Genomic DNA, 14,410 nt, shown 5'->3' with positions numbered 1-14,410 from the left:
TTATAATTGGTTTGAATGATTCTTTTACCACAAAATTGATCCAAACGACCAACACTCCTAATTTGGAGTGTTTTTGAAAAGATATTTAAGTTATTTGATTCAAATATAATCTCTTACTTCATGAGATACAAATATATTTTATAAAATTTTTAAAATATCTCTGATTATATATAGTTTTAAATTTATTAATTTATCTTTTACTCATAATTTAATTTTTATTTATATGCTATAACGCTCTAAACCTTTTCATGCTAAGTCTTTATTAGAACGTGTAAAAGTCACAAGTCATTTATGTTTTATAAGATTTCATCAAAGATGCTTTTTTTTTTAAATTTTATTTCTATTATATAATGTTTAGATAAGTCTTTAAAATTTTTATAACAATAATAAAAATTTATTATTATTATTATTATTATTATTATTTTTCTATTTTTAAAAAAGAAAGTTAGTAATATATTTTTAATGTATTATTTTTAATAAATTAGGAATAAAATAAAAATATTAAATTAAAAAATAAAGTTTACATAATTTTATAATTTTTAATTTAAAATATATTATAAAGAATGTGTCGCTGGCCTTCGTGTTTTGTTTATACATCCACATTTTTTTTTTCTTCTCTCTCTCTTCACCAAGTCGATACCCGAAAAACGATGGCAAGACATAATTTTCCTTTCCAATTTTTCGTATCTTTCTCTTCATTCAGCACCGATTCAACACTGCATTTTATGGCGTGAACAGAGCATTTTGAACAATAAAAGATACCAAATAGATCAACCTAAGTACTTTGGTCTAAAAGTCTTTCGTTCGCTGTCGACAGTGTTTCTCGTATGAGGCTCTGTGCTTGCTGTGCTTCTGTCATCAGTTTTCCTGTTTATCCGAAAGAACACTTTCAAAATCCCAAACATAATTGTTTTTGAGGTATTTGTCTCCTTGTCCCTTATTTTACTCATTTGGCGCAGAAGTTCCTCAATTTGTTTGGATCCCCCACATTTTTCTGGGTTGTCTGTTCCATATCAACACAGTATCAAATAAGTTAAAATTACGGTTTCGATCCAATCCCATCTACCCTTTGCAACCCCTTTTATGTATTTTTGGTTGTCCATTTTCTATCTTTCTCATTTCATGTAGTTATGGCTACCTAGTTTTGGCATTCAATTGTGTTCTCTGTTCTGCTTTGTTCTGCCTTGATCACAGAGTTTACTTAAATCAAAGGAGCGACTCCGAAAAAGGAAATTAGTATCCAAGGCCATTCTTTAGAGGGAAAGAGGTTGATAGCTATTTTTCTTTTCTCTTTTTCATTTGAATACCTTTTGGGAATGGAATTTATGCTTATTACGGTGTAAAGGACAATGAAAGTGAACACTTTTTCTCCTTTTTGTTTTTTACTTTTTCTAGTAATTATAAAAATTTCTTATTATAAAGGTAGAGCGTTGGCTTTAGCATGCAAGTTGAGTTGGCTCCGGTAAAGGAAGGGAGCGTCAAAGAAAGAGAGTGACACTGATAGAATAAACATCCTCAAAGACAAATCTTGCAAGATATGAAGAAGCAGCAGTGCAGTGAAGAATCCAAGAAGAAGGAACGTCACATTGTAACTTGGACTCGAGAGGTATTTGTTCTCTCTTTATCACTTTGTATTTTATTCTTTTGTTTACTTATTAATCCATTGCCGTTGTGAGTTTCAGGAGGATGATATACTTAGAGAGCAGATTGGTATTCATGGAACTGAAAAGTACTCATTCCCCTTTCACAATTCTTCTTTTGGCATACTCACTACAGCTTTTTTCTTCCTTGATGTGTGACTCTAAATGGATTTTTGTTGCAATAATTATTTGCAGTTGGGCAATTATTGCATCTAAATTCGAGGACAAAACGACAAGACAGTGCAGAAGGAGGTGAAGTTTTTTAATTGTTTATATGTTTTGAATTTTGATCTTGACTCAATCAAGAGATCTTATTGAGTTATTTATTTTATCATTCTTTAGGTCATGAAGATTTAAATGGCTTCTGTGTTGTTGTTACTATAAATCTGATGCCTAAGTTACTAATAAAATTTCAGATGGTACACTTACTTAAACTCTGATTTTAAGAGAGGTGGATGGTCACCTGAGGAAGACAGGCTCTTATGTGAGGTATATTGATGCTCTCTGTGTTCAAAGGCTACCTTTTCATCTACAACCGTTGCCATGGGAATTTAATATCCTTATTTTATAATATAGGCATGTGGAACTTTGAAAAATTCGAATTATTTTTGTCCATTCAGTCTTATGCCTCCGTGCAGTAGACAAAATCCATTGAGAGACTTGAGGAGTTTTCACTGAAAGAGATGTGGCTTTTGTGACCTAATCCTTTGCGAATGCCATTCTTTCTGTAGGCTCAAAAACTATTTGGTAACAGATGGACTGAAATAGCAAAGGTGGTTTCAGGCAGGTAGCCAAAAATTCACTCTTTCCTCCATGTGAATACATGCTAGTCATTCTTTGAATGGTTAATTCTTAATGCAACGCTTTCTATGCAGAACGGATAATGCTGTGAAAAACCGGTTCTCCACACTATGCAGAAAAAGAGAAAAAATTGCAGCTTTAGCCAAAGAGAACAGCACTTCATACATCAATTCAAATAACAAGAGGATTATTTTTCCAAATGGTTATAATACAGATGCAACCTTAAAATCTGCAGTACCTATTAAGAAGATGAGGTATGTTATACTGTATGTATCAAGCAAGATACACAAATTCTACAGAGTGAAGTGGTAACATCTAACATGTTATCCTACTGCAATATAGGAGGGCCCATATTCCTGATGATACAGAAAAGATCAAATTTGAGGACAGATCACATTTAAGAAATAAAGTTCAAGTAAATCAGCAGCCAAGCCCAAGAACACCATTTGCAGTATTAGCTGAAAATTCCCTTAATGCAAACAATTTGCCAGACCAGCATGATGTTTGCGCTTCCAAGTTTAACGGTTCGGGTAATTATCCTTAAACTGAAGACAGTTAATTATGCAACTTTATTCATGCACTGTGAAATCTGAAACAAAAACCAGGATAGAATTAATATATTCAGCAAGGTGGTTTCTACTATGCTCCCTGTAAGGTTTGGTGCACTCATGCACCTTGAATTTTTACAGGCTATTGTAAGTAACTTTAGTTTTGAAATGGTTTTAATATTAATATGGTTATATTTAAATCTTAACACTACTAAATATCTTCTACTGAAATCCTTCTCCTACCAACCTATAGATATTTATTATAATAAATAAATAAATATTTATTGAACATTAATTTTTAATATTTTTAAAAAAATTGTGATTAAATTAATTATTTGTGTACTACTTAATATTTGAAAAAATATTATTTAAGATAAATGATATTAATAATAATACTTATTTCTTTTATAATATGTTAATGTTATTGACTCAAATTTTTTAAACATAATGTTTATAATCATTTCATAGTTTTAATGTTTGTATTTTTTATTTTACAAAAGTATAAATTTATTTTTTCATTTTTATTTTTACTTTTACAATGTTACTTTGTTATTATTTCTGAACTTTATTAGCATAATAGTATGATAGTTTCTTAATATTTAGTTTATATTTTATAATAATGTTAAGTATGGTAACAAATACATTATAACCACTTTAGCAAGATATAATGATTGATGTTAAACATATTTATATTAGATATAAATGATTTTGTTATGTTTTAAATATTTAAATGTTATTTTATTATTTTGAAATGTTATAATAATATTTTTAATTACTGTAACTCTACAGTGACATTCTGAGGAGATTTATATACAATATAGATAACATGTAATATTAAATACTTACTTTTGTATTAGGTTACCCATAATTAATAATGGCCATTGATCTTGTTTCATTGATATCAAACGATGTCAGATTCAAGGTGCATGGATGCACCTGATGTTAGAGGGAGCATGATAGAAACCACCTATTCAGCAAACAAAACTTTGGCCATCCTCTCATTCTAAGATGATATTGGTTTATCATGCTTCTGCAGCCCAAAATAACAATATTCAAGGAACATTCCTCAAAAAGGATGACATGGACCCAAGTTTTGAAAATGCAAGAAAGGTGAGGTTTCATAGTTTCTAAACTAGCTCCAGTTTTGACTTTTGAGTATGTAACACCTTATGTGCTTCTCCAAAAATGAAACTCCTAATTTGTGTGATGAGCAGAGCTCAAAAGTATCGGTTATATCTCTAGAAGTTCAACGTCAGTAGAAAGCAATTTGTCACCTGTCAACCTATTTATACGAAAATTATGGACATCTTTTAACATTTTTGTCTTGGCGTTGTTCTTTAGCATTCTAGTAGCATTAAAAGCTAATCGAAATGTATTAGACATTATATTTTCCTATAGTTTTCTATAACATTTTCAATTATTTCATGGATATGAGGATGAAAAATTTATTTGAAAAGACACATGAATCGCATAACTTTTTAATCTTGCCCATGAAAACCATGAAATAATTTCGTAGTTCGTATTGCTTGCATATATTCAAATATTAAAATCTTAACACAACTCTAAAATGCATATCGCAAGTTGATATATGTTATTCCTGAGTATATAATTATGAGAATGTCATTATTTATAAACTTGAAATATCAAAAACTTGTTTGAACTGATGCTAGGTTCTTAAAGAGTTTCTGAACATAACCAAAGAATCAGATATTGCTGGACATAAGATTCCAGAGGTACCACTTGTAGATCTTAAAGAATTGATTGAGGACTTGAAGAGTGGTAATAAGGAAGGCCAGCCTTGTTGGAGGTACTTTAAGTTCTTCAAAAAAATAACTTCACGAATGGGCTCTGAAACCTCTAATAGTTCCAAATTATGGTCTAGGCAAGTGGAATGCTATGAAGACTCTCCAGGCAGTTCTGAATACAGTACAGGATCAACTCTCCTGCCATGGTCAGCTCGTAATACTTTGGAGCACTCATTGCATCAGGGTATTGGAATTGAAATGAAGTCTAGACAATTTGGAGATGAAAAAGGAGTAGGTGGAGGTGAGAAAGGGGTGCATTCTACCACAAATGTAGATCAAAGTAAGATAATCCATTTCCATAAATAAATGAAAAGAAAATTGCAAGAATTTTTGCTAAAATTTCAATTTAGGAACAATTGACCACTTAATGACTTAATCACTTGACTAATTTGTTCATAAGCTGTAAATAATAAAACTTAGGGGCTATTTGATTTGAGATTTTTTTTTCACTTTTAATTACAAAATTGTCATCTTATTTTTATTTTGTTTTCCATTTTGAAAGATTTGTATAGGAAATAAAGTAAATGACTTTATTATTTTCACTGTCTTATATAAATCTTTGAAAACAAGAAATAATGAAAACACAGGGTGATGCTTTTGCAATTAAAATTGCAAATAGAAAATAAAACGAGATATTTTTTCATCTCAAATCAAACAACTTTGTTTTTTATATTTTCTAAAATTAAATGCTTTTATCTATGTGCTAATACCCTAACGTTTTAATGAATCAAAATTGCTTATAAGACATGTATTCTGTGGCAGGTTTGTTACCATGTTGTGAGGAAAAGATAAACGATGATGACGTTGATTCTTTTCAAGTAACCCCTCTATTCAGATCATTGGCGTCAGGAGTTCCCACTCCACAATTTTCTGAAAGTGTAAGTAGTCATCTTGGCATTTGGGCATTCAACAATTTTAAGGCCAACCAAAAATTATAATAGTGACAAATAGTATGTTAGGATTCAATTGCAAGGTATGAGACTTGAGTTTCACATTAGAAGTATGAGATTTTAATATGAAGTTTATAAGGCTTTGAGCTCTCCAACTACTAGAGCTATCTTTTGTGGTGTGGTTCTCCCAAAGTTTTTATCAATTAGTATCAGAGCCTAGGATGTTAGGATCTAATTTCAATTTATGAGACTTGAGTGTCACATTAGAAGTACAGGATTTTAGTGTGGGATTTATAAGGCCTTGAGCTCTCCAACTATAATGGCTAGTTTATGTGATTTAATTCTCTCAAAGTTTTTATCAATTGGTATCAAAGCCTTTCACTATATCTTCTAGCTACAAATGGGCAGCATAGGTGGTGATGTCAGCTTTGCAGTGTTCACCCGGAACTAGTTATAGGGGCTAGTGCATAGTCAACTTGTATGGGTGTCAGGGCTACAAAGTGTGATGAGTGCTAGTATAAGGCATGAGATTTAAGTTTCATTGGAAGTATGAAATTCTAATGTGGGGTTTATAAGGTTTTAGACTTGCTACAATGATTAACTCTTGTAGTATGATTTTTTCAAAGCTCTTATAAATTCTCCTACATTGGAAATATAACATTCTAATATGGGGTTTATATAGCTTTGGGTTTTCCAACTACAACAACTAACTTTTGTGGTGTGCTTTCTAAGGTTTTTATTAATTGATATAAGAGCTTTTCACCATGTCTTCCGACTGCATATGAGTGCCAGTGGCACAGTTTGTGATACTAATACTGTAATGTCTAGTTTAGGAGAAGAGAATGATTTCTTTCTTCATTATTTAATCAAAGAATTTCAAAGAAAATAAATAGGCAGAAAGACAGATCCAAGTAATATGAGAAAATAAGATAAAGAGTAGATCAAAATCAGACAGAGTCAGATTTAGTTTTACTCTATCCTAATTGTTTAAAAATAAAACATTTATACAATGTCAACACCCCCCTCAAAGTTGGTGCATATATATATCTAACATGCTTATAAGAAATTCAAAGTTAGGTCTAAACAGCCTTCAGTAAGAATATCTGCCAACTATTGTGAGGTTCAAACAAGTGGCATGCAAATAATTCCTTCATCAACTTTCTCCTTTATAAAGTGTATGGTCGTGTTGGACATGATTTTGAGATATACTTATTATCACAATATAGTTTTATAGGGGTAATTATAGGAAGCTGCAATTCTTTAAGGATTCTTTTCAACCACAAAAGTTTAGACATTACTTATGCCATGACTTAATATTCAAATATAGCACTACACCTTGCAACTACACTTTTGTTTTTAGCTTCTCCATGTAACCAAAATTTTCCACACAAAAGTACAATACCCAAATGTTGACTTCCTTTCTGTAATCAAGTCAACCCAATTAGTATTAATGAAGGTCTCAATTGTTTGTTATTTAATCTTTTAGTCTTCTTAAAAAAACATCCCTTTACCAAGAGCACTTTTCAAGTACCTAAGGATTCTATAGACAGTATTGATGTGTTCTTCACATGGAGAGTGCATAAGTTGACTTATCAAGCTAACAACAAATGCAATGTCAAGACAAGTATGAGATAGATAAATTAATTTTTCTACTAATGTTGGGACCTGGAAGCGTCATTCTTGGTTATTTCCAACCTTCTGATTAGGATTAATTGAAGTTTCAACCGATTTACATCCACTTGTTCCAGTCTTATTGAGAAGGTCTTATATGTATTTTTTCTAAAAAGAAACAATTTCCTTTCCCAATTTTGCAAATTCAATTCTCAAGAAATATTTTAGAGATCCAAAATTCTTGATTTCAAATTCAGCATCCAAAGAGTCCTTCTGTTGATTCATCTCAAACAAGTCATCTCTTGTGATCATTATATCATCTACATAAACATTTAGTACAATCAGCTTCCCTTCAAGGGAGTGCTTTGCAAACATGATGCGATCACTTTGACATTGCAGATACTCTGTGTTAGGGACCAGATATTAGACTGAAGAATTAATTGAGAAAAAGTCTAGGAATGGTTATATTATTTAACGTAAAGGAAAACAATACAGGAGGAAATAAACAACCCCACTGTCATAGAGCACTGCTCCTACAGAGAGACTACAGCTCCCTGCCCATAACAGAATTTCCCTATCCAAAAAAAAAGTGATCTCTCTCTCCCCTCTTCATTCCCTATATTCCTTGGCAATTCTGTTACAACTTCTGCCACATCATCTTTTCTATTCTTAGCCCGGTTTCTCTTGACATACACCCTCCATGCCTTGGACCTTTCCTCACGACCCAAGCCCACATGTCCACTCCTATCACTCTGGCTCTTTTTATGAATTGAGTAAAACTCTCACTAAGCTTTGAGTGATTGTTTCAATTTATATATATATGTTTCTCCAAGTCTCCTTTGAGAAAAACATTTTTCACATCTATTTGTAAAGGTCAATCAATATTGGTTGCCAATAATAAGAGAACATCGATAATATTTAACTTTTCACACAGTCTACCCTATAAGTTTGGGTTTAACCCTTTGATCACCAACCTGGCTTTGTATCGTTTAAGCATTCTATCTGCCTTATACTTGATTGTGAAAAACCATTTGCAACCCACAATTTTTTCCCATTGGGAAAAATTCCAGCATTTTCCAGGTTTGGTTCTTCTTTGGAGCTCTAATCTCCTCCAAGATAGCCCCCTTCCACACCAGAATCTTTAGAGCAGAATGTATATCTCTTCGTTATTTGTTTTGTCCAATTCTAAAGGAAGGGCACTAAAAGAAGGTGATAACTTATCATATGCACAATTAGTGATAGATTACATTGTTTGAGATTGAACACCTTTTCGGATAGCTATGGGAAGATATGATTGATCTGATTTTAAGTTAACAAGCTCATTAGTTGGATAAGAAGTTGGCTGGACAGTTTCAGAAAGAATGTTTCAGATTGTTGGAAGTGTTGAGATTCTCTTAGTTGCATAGCATCATTTGGCCTCACTGTATGAGCTCTTTTTGTACTTGAAGAGACAAAATCAAAGGGTTTTAGACCCTTGGTTATTGTAATTGTCTTATTTCCACCTATTTCAAGGTTTTCAGATCCAAAAATACCTTGCAGGTCCTTGTTTTCAGCTTCAACTTGTGTTTCATAATTTTTACTAGAACTTAACAAATCTGGTTCTAAAGGTTCTAATAAAAAAAAATTCTGAATCTTCAACTCCTCCCTCTCCCCTCTGTCTAAAAAGGCATTTTCATAAAGGTGACATCAATAGTTACAAAAGCTCTTTTGGTTGGGAGTGTAACCGATAAACGGACTCTTTTTAGCTCTTGGATCAAGTTTATTTTGATTTGGTCCATGTGAGTGAACAAAAACTGTAGAATTGAATATCTTTAGGGGCGAACAAGTTGAAATACTATTTGTTGAAATAATGCAAATGATAAAAGATCAAGAGTTTAGAAGTTTAAAATTTTGCTAGGTACTATTGATTAAGTTGCATTCAAGATTGCTTCAACCTAAAGATATCAAGGTACATTATTTTGAAATAACAAAGCTTGAGTAACTTTAAGAATGTGTTTATTTTTTCTCTCAACCACTCCATTTTGTTGAGGGGTATCAACACAAAAACGTAATGGATAATTCCTTCTTGAAGAAAAAAATTATTTAAACATTTGTTAAAATACTCCCTTCCATTATCATTCCTAAAGATTTTTATTTATAGTTGGAATTGGGTTTTAATCGTTTGGAAATAAGTTTTAAGAAATTCTCTCTACTTCTACTTTTTCTTTTATTAAGAATACCTATACTAGTCTAGTATGATCATCTATAGAAGTAACAAGTTACCTTTTTTTCAAAGGGAGTAGGATCATGACTAGGACTCCACACATCACTATAAATAAGAGTAAAAAGACTAGACTTTTTGTAGGGATGAGGGGAGTAAGTAGAGTGATGATGCCTTGCCAATTGACAAGTTTCACCAGTAATTAAAGATGGATTTTTATTCTTGAAAAGATTAGGAAACGTGTTTCAAGTAAAAGAAACTTGGATGACCTAATATTTAATGCCATAACATAATTTTCTCATCCCTAGAAATAGAGATTGAATTGAGACAATTACTCTCACTCTTTTTATTGAAAACAAATCCTTCTTCCAAGAAATAGAGGCCATCAACTTCCTTAGCACTGCCAATTGTCTTTCCTCCAATTTCAAATCTTGAAATTTACAAAAAGAATAGAAAACAGCAAAACATTGTTGATAGTGAGTTAACTTGCTGGACAAAAGGTTGTAAGATAAGTTAGGAACATAAAGAACATTGAAAGTAGGGGAACTTGAAGTAAGGATGGAACTGGCACTAGTTATGCTGAAAAAGAACCAACTTCAATTTTAACACTTTTGTTACCTGCACAGGGACTATAAGTAGAAAAAAATTCAAGCAATTTGTCATGTGACCTGTGGCTCCATAATCAATGACCAATGGAGCATGGTTTAGAACTATGGAAAGTACCTTTTTGGACCAAAGAAGAAGCAGAGAATTTGTTTTAACTGCTCTTGTGTGAAAAAAGACAACTCATGCATTTTTCTGCACCTGGTCTTTGGAGTTTGATGCCTGAAATGCTCTGCCTTCACCTCCAGATTTCTTTTCCAGTTTGCTAGTTTTTCATGGATTTTCCAGCAAGTCTCCTTTGTATGCCAGGGCTTTCAACATTGTTCACACCATGGTTTTTTCTTTCTTTCTCCTACTGCATCACACACCTTTTCCACTAAGGCAGAACGCTCAGTATCTTGCAAATTTTGAGACGATTGCAACATTATTTTCTCCTTGGATTCCTGTCTTCTAACCTTGGAGAACACCTTCCTCATTGAGGTTCAAGGTTTCCTACCTAAAATTCTTCCTCTCACTTCACCCAAATCATCTTTTGAAACGCATAGCATCTTTTGGACTTCTTCAGTTGTCTTCATAGCATTGGTGCAATTCCCTCCAAAGTGTGACCATGGGATTTGTAGTATGTTGTGACATCATGTTCTCCTTGTTTGGACTGCCTCAATCTCGTTTTTAGGTCAAAGATCTAAAAGAATTCTCTAGATTAGAAAAGCAATCTTTTGAAAGCTTTCCAAACATCCTTGGCAATTGGTAGAAAAAGGTAAGGGTTTTGTTTTTTGGTTCCATCAAGTTGATAAGTCCGTCAATGATTAATGAATTCTCAGAGTTCCATTTCTGTAGCAGGGTCATCATTTCCTGGTTGTGCAGTAGCTCTAGTAAGGTGGCCCCATCTTGCCTTTGCCTTCTAATGTGAACTCAATCGATTATGCCCTGTCTAGGTAATTATTCCCATTAAGCTTTTGTGTTACAAGATGTAAGCCAAAATTAGAAGATAGCGTCTCAATTGCAATAGTAGAGGGCAAGTTGGTGTTTGATGTTGCTGAGGAGGTTTCCGTAGTGTTCAATCCTCTGTTAATTCCATCTGATCCGGTTTCTCAAGTCTCCCCAGTCATGGCTGTCCTCACCATGATGAAATAATCTCTGGATCAGAGCTGTCAAGCTTTTATACCATCTAATTTAGGAGAACAGAATGATTTCTTTCGTCATTTTTCAATTAGAGTTACAGAGAAAATAAGAAGGCAAAGGAAAAATCAATTAGAAGAGGTTCTCTTATCAAAACAGATTACAAAATAAAATAAAAAAAACAAGGAAAAGATCATATCAAAATCAAAATTAGACTCAAAATCAGTCATGGTTTTATTTTATCTTAACTTTCTAAATATAATATATTTATACAATCTCAACTCAACACAATGTTTGCCCACGGCTAATTAAAGATTCCAGTGTGCATAGCTAGCCCCTATGGGCATCAGGGCCACGGAAAGTAGTGAGATGTTAGGATCTAATTGCAAGGTATGAAACTTGAGTCTCACATTAGAAGTACGAGACTTTAACTACAACGGCTAACTTTTGTGGTGTGATTCTCCCAAAGTTCTTATCATAACATGATTAAATTCTTATAACTCTCAATCAGCAACAGAACTTTTAGATTGCCGTTTATCAGTAGATCTACTCAAGTAGTAGTGGTGGACTTGAACTGAGGGTGGTCCCCATAAAAAAATTTGCTGGAAAAGATGGCTAAGAGGTCCACCGGTCAGCGACTGGAAATGAATAATCTGTTTCCAAAGGGGAGAACAATTTTCAAAAAATTCTGCACTAGTAAGCAATTGTCCCACTAGGTGATCACATATTAAGATTGTCACTTGTCAAACTCTAGATCATGTTGAGATAAAAGAGGAAGAAGATACATAGGATGAATTCTTGTGTCTAAAGTCTAAACTAAACAACGGGGCATATATTTATAATTGAAATCATTATTCCCAAAATTAAATATAAGATTAATTACGGTAATATGAAGATATAACTTTCCTTATTTACAGCATTATTATAATTATATATTTCTAACAGTTCTAAAACTTTTCTTTCAGGAAAGAAACTTCTTAAGGAAAACACTAGGGATGGAATCTCCATCCATCAAGGCAAGTGCCAACCCGTCACAACCGCCACCCTGCAAAAGAGCCTTACTACCTAGTCTACAATCCATCTGAGAGAGAAATACCGATTGGTACATTCCCCTTTCCAAGTCGTTCATTCTTATCCTTGGTGCTAGTGTGGCTTGTGGGAGATCTTCTCTGCCTCGTTTAAGAAAACAACATTATCATACATTCTTGTCATCTTCAACATATCTATCGTCATCTTTTTCCTCCTCCCCTTCACTCAAAATTACCTTTTTGATGCTTGCACATAAAATTGTCGTGCTTAGTGTATCATTCTTTGGTTTGTTTTCTTTTGATATTGTTCTGGGTTTGTTTTTCTCCAATCCAGCCTTTTGTCTTGTTTTTTGTTTGTACAGAGCCTACTGTGTAATTACTAGCATTCTGAGTGAGTATGTATAGATTAGCATTTCGCTTATCCTACTACATATAATGAACAGAAACATAGAAGAGTGACACAGAATCTTAACCATGGGCAACTTGGATTCTTCTTTGTTGTTTTGGGTTGTATTATAAATATTTTTTCCCTTTGGATTCTGATGTACTGAAACTTAATTATAATAGAGTGGAAATGCATTTTTTGGTTTTGGTGTGTAGATGCTGTTTCTGCTCTTACTTTCCCAGATTTAGCAGAGTTAAAAAGACAAATGCCATTAAACATTCATAAGTCAGAGAAAGCTAATGTCAACCAATTCATATCAAAATTCTCAGCAATAAAAGCTTCATTTCCTTTTCTATAAAAGTTAACTAAACAAGAAATGGAGAATGCAAAATTATGCGCGGACAGAGTTTACAGGATATCTCGTACCTTGACCTGGCAGAGGCAAGCATATCACTATGTTATGCTTTGTTCGCCATGTAGATAGTCTTGTGCTGTGTGGAAGAATTGTTGTGCAACTGATTCTTATTTAGTTCATGGCTGTGGTGGAATACAGTAGGCAGATAATGATAACAAATGCAAAAGCATATGGGGAAAAGAGGGAGGGAGTACCCTACAAAATAAAGTGCATACATTGCTGTTAACTTTGTCCAGGAAAGACAAACTTTGATTTGACAAACCAAATTCCGCTCTCTCGAATTGAATCCAATTTCACTGACACATAAGCTGGTAAAAACCTTAATTGTTATAATATTTGGTGTTATTTACATAATTCTTGTGATCGAAATTATGAGAAATTCTAAACAACTATTAGAAAACAAGTGTTTTTTTTTTAGTTAAAATGGAAGATGCTTTTTTATTATTATTATTGTTTGAGCCAGTATTCATTTTAACTATAATTTTAATCTTTCAACTGAGATGAAATACCTCCCAACAAATCTCACGATGACCAAGCAGAAATTTCTCAGCATCTGTACTATACCATCCATGTTCAATTAAACTAACTTTTAGAAGTGGTCCATTTTTTTTTGTCAACTTTAGAAGTGGTCCATAAAGCATCAATCCTGTTAAAATTGAACCAATCAGTGCAACCCAGAAGATCCAACCACTCTAACAATAAGGTAAATGCAAACTAATACTCAAAATAATAATAAAAAAATTAAAAATAATTTATATATTAAAAGATGTAATAGTGCACTTCTTTTATGATCTTTTAATGCACTCAAGTTGTGATTTTTAATTAAAAAATATTCTTTTTACTCTACTAAAGATAAGTAAGACCATAACAATTTCAAATTAGTATACCAGAAGATCCAACCACTTAGTGATGACGCTTGCAATTAGAAGAAGTAAAATGGGATATTTACTCGGAAATTTCTATTCTATTTCTTTCCCTATAACACCTCTCCTCCTCTCCCACACAATGCAATTTGAGCTTCCAGATCTGAACGAAGTAAATAACATTGAAACTAAAAAACAAACGATTTAGTGTTTATTTGAACAGTCCCGAACCTCGCGTAAGAGCTTAACTACGGATCTTATTAATTGAATAAAATCACATCTCCCTATTTAGCAAGGCCACTTTAGTGCCATAGTGTGGGAATAAAATTCTTCACAAAAGAGTAGGTAAGATAAGCTGGGAATCGTATTTATAGAGTAGTGTTGATTTTAGATGCTATGAAGAGGCACGTGATAATAATTTTACAAATCAAGAAGAATCGGGGTCTAAACATTTTACAGGAAATTAGTCCTTTAAGCGTCCACCATTTTAGTTTTTGACTTT

General features: G+C 32.8%; 1 protein-coding gene across 1 annotated transcript; it reads left to right on the top strand.

The window, feature by feature from the left end:
- The first annotated feature begins 628 nt into the window (after nucleotides 1–628).
- On the top strand, nucleotides 629–12,815 carry LOC113858390 (transcription factor MYB88-like). Its single transcript, XM_027491037.1, has 12 exons — nucleotides 629–918; nucleotides 1,423–1,606; nucleotides 1,683–1,729; nucleotides 1,836–1,892; nucleotides 2,057–2,129; nucleotides 2,372–2,427; nucleotides 2,516–2,695; nucleotides 2,784–2,971; nucleotides 4,026–4,099; nucleotides 4,660–4,796; nucleotides 4,872–5,074; nucleotides 12,183–12,815. Exons 2-12 carry the CDS (start codon nucleotides 1,538–1,540, stop codon nucleotides 12,284–12,286), a joined length of 1,188 nt encoding a protein of 395 aa, XP_027346838.1. The 5' UTR covers nucleotides 629–918; nucleotides 1,423–1,537; the 3' UTR covers nucleotides 12,287–12,815.
- Nucleotides 12,816–14,410: the final 1,595 nt, after the last annotated feature.

The sequence above is a fragment of the Abrus precatorius genome, unplaced genomic scaffold (assembly GCF_003935025.1).
Source record: "Abrus precatorius isolate BTA unplaced genomic scaffold, Abrus_2018 Scaffold2, whole genome shotgun sequence".
Taxonomy (NCBI): Eukaryota; Viridiplantae; Streptophyta; class Magnoliopsida; order Fabales; family Fabaceae; genus Abrus; species Abrus precatorius.
This window is presented reverse-complemented; position numbering and strand designations above follow the sequence as displayed.

Bases quoted from the DNA above. Each gene is read 5' to 3' on its own strand.
- LOC113858390 (XM_027491037.1), top strand. From the start codon at position 1,538: ATGAAGAAGCAGCAGTGCAGTGAAGAATCCAAGAAGAAGGAACGTCAC. The intron at 1,893-2,056 runs GTGAAGTTTTTT...ATAAAATTTCAG, and splicing joins ACAAGACAGTGCAGAAGGAG to ATGGTACACTTACTTAAACT. The intron at 4,100-4,659 runs GTGAGGTTTCAT...AACTGATGCTAG, and splicing joins GTTTTGAAAATGCAAGAAAG to GTTCTTAAAGAGTTTCTGAA.